Here is a 9,489-nt window from a genome sequence, read left to right as displayed (position 1 = left end):
CCTGTTAGACTGGACATGGTCCATCGGACAGCGGATCCTGCAGTGTGGACAAATTTGATATTGGTGGACAAAAACGTGGTTGGCTGGATTTGGTCCCCCGGACACGGGATCTGCAGACCTGTAGTGTGGACAAGATCTATTGTTATCATGACCAAACAGATATAGTCTACTCAAGAGAACAAAATACATAATAGGGATAGACAAAAACCTGGGCGGCTAGATCTGGTCCACCGGATCTGGGCAGCTGGATTTGGTCCACCGGATCTGCAGACCTACGATTTTGCTTGCCTATTATTAGATAGAAGAACTCTGGAACTAGACCTAGCGGTTTTGACTGTTATGGAGGAGGCAAGCGGACAAGACGAAGGTTTCAACTTAGGAACTCGTCTCAGATGTTTCGCGGGCCATGACGGACGGAGGTGGAGCAGTCGAAGGATTCAAACATAGTAGAATTGACTGCATGACTGCAGGAGAACTCAGAGAAATGGGAGATTCAGATGACAGTTTAATATTGAAGAAGAAGAAGATGAAAAGTTGGTAAAAAGAGAAAAATCGAGAGTTATGAGGAGAGAGACTTTGTTCTAGATACAAAGAAAAAAATAATAATTTTGAATAAAAAAAATGAGATAAGGGGTATAATGGTTATTTGATAATAGCTATGTGGCAGACGGGAAAAGAGTGAAGAGAAAATGGCATTGGTGACAATGTTTGTCACTGTACATGGCAGATCTGATAATTTTCTCTTATTGGATTACAATCGAGGGGATCCAAAGCCGGGTACATCACTTGAACAGTTGAACCACTAGACTACAGACTATTCTTTACATTGATTCCCCTAAAATTATATATAAACTCTGCTTCCTGAAACCCTTGCTTGTTGAGTTTCAGCTATGGTCCGGGCCTGTATCTTTATTATCGATAACAGAATGATTCAATCAGTAACGGTAACTGTAAGAATCCCTAGATGCAGCTAGAGCAATACTCTCACTCCACAAAAGTTACACGCGACTATGTTTTCACACCACTACAACAAATATCTACATTGATAGCAGTAGAGGATAGCACATTTTCATGAACTGCTATAAAAGATGATTATCTTTTTGGGTCACTTTCTAATAGTTCAATATAAACGCTATGCTATAAAATCCTTAAGCTGGAATCTAAAAAATCTTATTCCACAAGCCGTGAGCCGAATTATTTCACATAAGCGCCTAACATTGTCGAACAAAACAACATTTGTTCACTCAACCTAACACTGTCGAACAAAACAACACTCCCGAGCAAAACCTAACACTCTCGAGCAAAACAGCAAAACAACACACGCCTAATTTCTCTGTGATTCTCTTCTATTTTTACGACGAATCCCTAATACTGTCGCCGGCCATAGATTTGTGCTCCTCTGCAGACAGATTCTCCAGCCCAGCTGTCAGTGAGTTTGAATCGAAGGCATGTCTTTCTTCTTTACTCTAATTTCCTTCTTTCTTCTTACTCTCACGGATTGAAATTATCGATTTTAGGGTTTATCATCGATCTGAGATTTGATCCAAACTAGGAATTTTGGGAATTTTCAAATTAGGGATTTGACTCAAATTTCGGATTATGAGAACTAGGGATTTGATTCAAATTTCAGATTATGAGAGTTAGGGATTTGATTCAAATTAGGGATTTTAAGAATTTTCAAATTTCAAAGCTTATCGAAACATGCATATCTAATTGGATATGTTTTGCTATTTGTCAAGTGTTTGTGGTTGCTGCCATTGGGGAACTGTAGCTTACTTTTGTTGTACTCAACAGTGCAGGTTAGTCCCTTCGACCAAATATTATGGTTATTCTTTGGTTGTGATTGTTGTTGTTTTGTTTTGGTTTTTTTGTTTTTGTTTTGTGGCTGTAATTGTTTTCTGGCGTATTTGCAGTGGTATGAGATTGAGTTATTTATTTATGTGGAACACTTTTTTATGTTGCTTTGGTTTGAAATGTTGTTATAAGGTTTTAATTAAGATTAGAACATATAATGTTGGACAAGGCATGGGTGCATCTATGCATGTAAGGAATTAATTTATATAGGTTAGGTTTCAGTTGGGGTTTGGATACTTTCCCCAGTTCTTTATTCTGTCCCATTTCTTACTCATTGAAGAGCCGATCCTATTTATGAGAGAGGCGCTCGGAAATTTGTACGGGATGTGACTGCAGCGTTAGGGGACATTGATATGATGAAATGTCCCTGCAAAGACTGTCGTAATGTAGAACGCAAATCAGGCAGTGACGTGGTTGATCATCTTGTAACTAGGGCGATGGATGAGGGTTACAAGCTGCAAAACGATTGGTATCATCATGGAGACGTGAACTTAGTGGTCGATAGTGATAGCAAACTAAATCAGTGGAATGAGGAAATTTTTAGTTATATAAAGCAGCTGAATATACTGATAAAGAGTTGGCGAGTAAGGGTAAGGGTGACTCAGGTAAGATTGTAGATGGTGACTTAGTTGAGATTGCAGAGGGTGAGGACAAGAGAGAAGATGAGTTCCTTGCAAAGCTTGCAATTTCTAGAACGCTATTATATCAAAGATGTTCAAACAACAACAAGCTATCGGCTATTGTGTCTTTGTTCAGGCTTAAGACACATAATGGCTGGTCTGACAAGAGCTTCAGTGAACTGCTGGAGACATTGCCAAACATGTTGCCCAAGGATAATGTGCTTCACACATCATTTTATGATGTTAAAAAAATTCTTAAGAGCTTTGATATGAGGTATAAAAATATGTATGCATGTGTTAATGACTGCTGTCTGTTTAGAAAGAAGTACAAGAAGCTAGACAATTGTCCCAATTGCAATGCTTCACGGTGGACGATAAATACGCACACTAGTGAATTAAAGAAAGGTGTACCACAGAAAGTATTACGGTACTTTCCGATAATCCCAATGCTGAAGAGAATGTTCAGGTCTGAGGAAATGGCCAAGGATTTAAGGTGGCATTTTAGTAACAAGAGCAGTGATGGCAAACTCCGGCATCCTGTGGATTCTGTTACATGAGATAGATGAATGACAAGTATCCTTCATCTGCAGCCGAAGAGAGGAACTTACGGCTTGGACTATCCACTGATGGTTTTAATCCGTTCAACATGCAGAATACTAAGTATAGTTGCTGGCCTGTTCTGTTAGTGAACTATAATATGCCTCCTCACCTATGTATGAAGAGAGAGAACATAATGCTAACCTTGCTGAAAATGGGCTGTCCCATTTGTGGTAAAAACACAGATAGTAAGTGGTTGAAGTTCAGCAGAAAGCATGTGTATATGTGTCACATAAAGGGTCTGACACCAACACATATATATAGGGAGAAGAAGACTTGGTTTGATGGAAAAATTGAACATGGGAGGAAGGCAAGAATTTTAACAGGTCGTGAGATATCTCAGAATCTGAAAAACTTCAAAAACGAGTTTGGAAATGTGAAAGACTCTGGGAGGAAGAGAAAAAGGTCTAACTGTATGGAATCAGTATCTGATAATGAGAATGTATCCAGTGAATCTGAGGAAGATGAGGAAGTAGAAGTAGACCAGGAGAAGTTGTCAAGATGGAAGAAAATATCAATGTTTTTTAAACTGGCTTATTTGGAGGTATGTTTATTAATTTTTTTTTTTTGATTAATTAAGCTATGTTTAAGTTGAGATTTTTATGAACTGTAACTGTGTTGTGTAAGATCTTCCGGTAAGGCATAATTTGGATGTAATGCATGTAGAGAAAAATGTGGCTGCAAGCATTGTCTCTACATTGTTGCATTGTGGTAAATCTAAGGACGGTCTCAATGCTCGTAAAGATCTGGAAGATATCGGTATAAGGAAGGAATTGCATCCTAACATCCAAGGAAAGAGAACCTACCTTCCCGCAGCACCTTGGTCTTTGTCCAAGATAGAGAAGAAATTTTTTTGCAAGCGTCTATTTGACTTTAAAGATCCAGACAGGTACTTTTGGATAAAGAGGTCCAAATAGAAGACATTGCGCCGAGGGTAAAATTTATTGTCCTTTCCAGACAATTTATTGTCATTTACTATATTCTTATTGGAATTGTGTTTTTGTGAATGTGTATGACAGGACCTAAATGGAAGTTCCCTGAACAAATGTCAACTACTGGATTTGTCTATGGATGAATTGATTGTTGTTGAGAGTCTTTGGCACACACAAGAACCATCTGCATTAGTTAATGGTCTTCCTATTGGGCCAAAAGCTGTTCAAGTATTCGCGGATTCAGTATGTCAACCTGACACGTTCATATGGAGGCTTACAATGGACACGACATACCTGGAGGATGCCTTTGGCACAGTCATTGCATGGCCAGAGGAAAAAGTGATCATCATGTCTTAAATTAACCATGACTTACATTCTTTCTTATGGATTTGCTTTTTATCTTCAGACTTGTCTTGTTCCTTATGGATTGAAAACTTGTCTTTGTATTATGCATTATGTTGGATTGGGAATTATCACATGGTGAATTAGGGGATTTAATAATACAGGTTTCGGGTCAATTTCAAGATAACAAGAAACCAATGTTCTCAAAACACTTATAATCGCATCTAAAATCCTGCTATATTAGAATCATTCATCTATCATAACAGTCATAATGAGTGATCACATAATTCTTAAAAAAAAAAACCCGCTATAACATAATATATTATAGCATAAACAGATTGCTAACGAGAGATGGCAGCCATGGTATTCGCGTTAAGGATATGGAGATCACACCTATACGGAGAAGCAGTTCAGGTATTTACGGATCACCAAAGTCTTAAATACTTGTTCACGCAACCAGACCTCAATTTGCGCCAGTGAAGATGGATGGAGTTCATTGCCGATTACGACTTGAAGATCCAGTACCATCCAGGTAAAGCGAATGTAGTGGCAGATGCATTAAGCCGCCGGAAAGTAGAGGTCGATGTCGAGAGAGACGTAGAGTCTCTAGCCGACGAGTTGAAGAAGGTAAGGCTTTTAGCCTTAGAAGGAGAATCTAGTGAACCATTGGGTTTCACAAGCCGTAACTCAAGCATGTCTAGTTTAACGAATCCGCGAAGAGCTGCCCAAGCATGAGAACCTAAAAAAGATTGTTGAAGAATTGAGAAGTTTAGACGGACCGAATGCTAGTGGTTATCACTTAGCAGATGACGGCACCTTACTTCATAGTGGGAGAATCACCGTACCTGACCGGATCGGACTGCGACAGGAGATCCTAAGAGCAGCCCACAGTTCAGCATTAAGTATCCACCCTGGTAGTACCAAGATGTACAAAGACGTGCGCAGGTATTACCATAGGCCTGGATTGAAGCGATCAGTAGCAAATTGGGTGAACCAGTGTGATTCATGTCAAAGAGTCAAGGTGGAGCACCAAGTACCAGCAGGATTACTTTGCAACCTGCCCATACCAACGTGGATGTGGAAGTCTATCTTGATGGATTTCTTCACCGGACTACCAACAAGACCAGGACGAATCAACGACGCAGTATGGGCAGTGGTCGATTTCTTAACAAAGGTCGCCCACCTAGTTTCAGTAAGGAGTACAGATCAAGCACCAATTCTAGCAGAGAAGTACATTGATGAAATCCTAAAACTACATGGAGTGCCAGCCAATATCGTCTCTGACTGTGATGCAAAGTTTGAAGCAATATTTTGGCGGGATCTGCATAGAGCGCTAGGAACAGATGTTCATATTAGCACCTCATTCCACCCGGAGACCGATGGTCAGACAGAAAGGACTATCCGAACCATAGAAGATACGATTCGACTATGCGGATTGGAGTGGTCTTCAGATTGGGAGAAGAATCTACCGGTTGTTGAATTCGCCTATAACAATAGCTATCACTCAAGCATTGGCATGTCATCATTCGAAGCAATGTACGGAAGACCTTGTCGAACGCCCTTATGTTGGACAGAAGTTGGAGAGATGACGAGTTTCAACCACAAGCTGATCGATGAGACAATAGAAGATCAAGTTCATCCGAGAGAACATGAAGAGAGCACAAGACCGCCAGAAGAAGTACGCAGACCAGAAGAGGCGAGAAGTGGAATTTGAAGTTGGAGATATGGTATACTTGAAGGTTGCACCTCAAAAAGGCAAGGATCGGTTCGGTAAAGTTGGAAAGCTTGCAGTGAGATTCATAGGACCATACCGGATCGAGAAAAGAGTTGGAGAGGTAGCCTACTGGCTATCTATGCTAGAAGTTATGCGACTGCATAAAGTCTTCCACGTTTCACAACTACGTAAGCATGTTCCTGATCCTAACATGATTGTACCCGAGCCTATCAAAGAATTAGAGACGAACCTCACATACCCCGAAGGACCATTTGGAATCGGAGAACGAAGGACGCGAAAGCTGAAGAACAGGAGCATTCCTCAAATTCAAGTATTTTGGGGAAAGCAAAACCGCAAGGTCACCACATGGGAAGATGAAGATAGGATTCGAACCAAGTACCCGCAACTTTTCATGGAAGAAGACGAAGCAGGACCATCAAATCCTTATGGAATTCAGGATGAATTCTAATAAGGCGGGGAGAATGTAATAACCCTCACCATAGGGTAAAATTCAAAATGAAAACCCATGACCAAAGGGGCCTAGAAAGGACTTGGAAGAAGGCAAGGAAGGAAGGAGGAAGAATTGCCGAAGAAGTGTCTGAGAGAATGTTTCTGGTTCGAGAGATGGCCGAGAGATGGCCGATGGTACCGTGACGTACCGTAGAAGTCATCCGAGACGTACCGCAAGTACAGTGACGTACCGCAGAAATCGTCTGAGGCGTACCGCAAATCCGAGGCGTACCGCAGAATCATCTGTGCCGCATCGCGTACCATCGACTGCACCGCGGTATTGCTGGCCGAACCGACAAGAATCCGGAAATTAAGGACAATTTATCTCCTTAATTAGCCAATGGGATTTCATGTAAGAAAAAGTGAAAAGCATAATTATTACTTTTTAAGAAAAGTAACCAATGAACTTTCATGCAAATGAGAATTTCAGACAAAGGTGAAGAAGAGGACATTCTTTAGCCAAGTAATGCATGTCTCCATCAAGTATTTTCGAGAAGAGAAGAGGACATTCTCTAGCCAAGTCTTGTGTGTTTTCACCAAGCAATTTATGTGGCATCAAAAATGAACACCCGGTCAACATGCATTCGTGAGTGCCACCGCCCAAAACTCTCAATAAAAGGAAGCTCACCTCTTCTTCTTTTTGCACACCAAGCAAAGTAAGAAATAAGAGAGAGAGAGAGAGAGAGAGAGAGAGAGAGAGAGAGAGAGAGAGAAGGATAGGAAGAGCGAAAGGGGAAGTAGAATGTGAAGGAAGACTAAGAGCAAGACAAGACTATCGACCACCCTCAAGTTTTGCATAAAGAAGGAGCTCGATTGCAGCAAGAGAAGAACATCGCCAAGAGAATCCGTCTACTCAGTCTAGGAGTTCGCTGGTTATCTGTGAGTTCAGGCACACTTCACCGATCTAGTTGGAGTCTAATGACTTCCTTCTAGTAAACGGTTTTGCTTGGAGTTTTTAGTTGCATTTTTTACTTGATTTATATTTGTGATCTTTCTTGTTTAAATGCATGTGTTGGGAGGTTACTCTCGTTGCTAGTTCGAAATGTTCTAGTAATGGAGATGGTAACTTGGTTCAGAAGTTACACTGGCTGCTAGGTCGAAATGTTCTAGTAGCAGAGGTGGTAACTTAGTAAGGATACTTGAAATCTTATGAGCTTAAAAACCATAAAAACTCAAGTATCAAATATGTTGAAGTCTTAATGCGGGTAGTCAGCGACAAAGTCCGGCTAGCGTAGTAAGACTAGGGTATGGCTGTCCTTAGACTATTTCCGTACCACATGCAGCCGCATTCATGTAACCCATGTTCGTGAGTTGTAGGGTTGGGGACGAAGCTCGGAGGTTACTGGGCTCGCTACCTTTGTCGAAGCTGTCTACACGACGGTGTAGCTCGAGGTGATGTTCCGGTTGCATGCCTTTGTGGTTGCAACGCGGGTGTTCACAGAGTGATGAGGAGAGGAAGCATACCGGGCCCTTAAATTAAAACTTGCTTAAAACTCTTTTGCTTTTATTCAAGTTTATTGTTTTGTAGTTGATTGAATGCTTGCTAGATTTTATTGCTTAGCTCACTAACTTCCGCATGCTATCTTTGATTATTTGATTGATTGATTGCTTGATTGCTTGTTGATTGCTTGTTTGATTGCTTGCTTGTTTGTTTGTTATTTTGGGGTTTGAGGTTGGGGATTTATTATGTTTTTGCAGGAACTTGAGCTCACTAAGTAATCTTTAAGATTACTTGCGTTGAAGTGTTTATCTTGCAGGAAACCTTAGAGAGAATTAGAGGGCGTGGTGAACATTAGGACCCCCGGAGTAGTTTTCGTGTCTATTTGTAAAATAAAGTATGTTTTTATTATGTAACCGAACTTTGGCTCTAGGCCCATTCGAACTCTATAATTTTTTTGGTAACCGTTTTGTAATAAACTCTTATATATATTTAATACAATCGGATTTATATTCGTACGAGTAATAACTGGTATAGACTTTTTCCAAGTCGGCTCAACGTCTGGAATGTCTCAAGGGTTGCAAAGCCTAAAAGATGTTCCATGCGGTCAAAAAGGCCACCGACGGACTGGCTAAGGGTCCTAATGTGTTCTTGAATCTTGGTCGGATCGTTGGTGAATGTTTTCACGTAGCGTCCCAGGGCGGTCCATGGCCGGTCCGGCCATAGAACAGTTCGGGTGTGTTTCAACAAAAGCATACAAATTCTGCGCTATCATATGTGTGGTACCTACAATAACAGTGGCCTAACATAGCGTTTGTGAAAAAACTATGAATTACATATTATAGCATTTATCTCATGCTAACAATATACATATTTGTTGTAGTGCACACAAACAACATAACCCTTTATAAATGACAGACGAAGAGTATTTCTTCAACAGACTATTCGCGTGTTTCTCCATTTTCAATTTCCGTAGCATTTATCTCATGCTAACAATATACATATTTGTTGTAGTGCACACAAACAACATAACCCTTTATAAATGACAGACGAAGAGTATTTCTTCAACAGACTATTCGCGTGTTTCTCCATTTTCAATTTCCGTAGCATTTATCTCATGCTAACAATATACATATTTGTTGTAGTGCACACAAACAACATAACCCTTTATAAATGACAGACGAAGAGTATTTCTTCAACAGACTATTCGCGTGTTTCTCCATTTTCAATTTCCGTAGCATTTATCTCATGCTAACAATATACATATTTGTTGTAGTGCACACAAATAACATAACCCGTTATAAATGACAGACGAAGAATATTTATTCAACAGACTATTCGCGTGCTTCTCCATTTTCAACTTCCCTAGTATAGACATTATACGGCGTATCACTTTTTGTTGGGGTATCTTAATCCCTAGAGATTCTTGAACCATTCGCTATGTGTAGTTGTTATCAGAAAATTCAGGTCCGATTATGTACT

The 9,489-nt window shown here is 40.3% G+C and overlaps 1 protein-coding gene across 1 annotated transcript; it reads left to right on the top strand.

Moving 5' to 3' along the window:
- LOC109129134 lies at nt 6,070–6,528 on the top strand. The gene has a single exon (XM_019236775.1). It carries the CDS (start codon nt 6,070–6,072, stop codon nt 6,526–6,528), a length of 459 nt encoding a protein of 152 aa, XP_019092320.1.

The sequence above is a fragment of the Camelina sativa genome, chromosome 15 (genome assembly GCF_000633955.1).
Source record: "Camelina sativa cultivar DH55 chromosome 15, Cs, whole genome shotgun sequence".
NCBI lineage: Eukaryota > Viridiplantae > Streptophyta > Magnoliopsida > Brassicales > Brassicaceae > Camelina > Camelina sativa.
This window is presented reverse-complemented; position numbering and strand designations above follow the sequence as displayed.

Bases quoted from the DNA above. Each gene is read 5' to 3' on its own strand.
- LOC109129134 (XM_019236775.1), top strand. From the start codon at position 6,070: ATGGTATACTTGAAGGTTGCACCTCAAAAAGGCAAGGATCGGTTCGGT.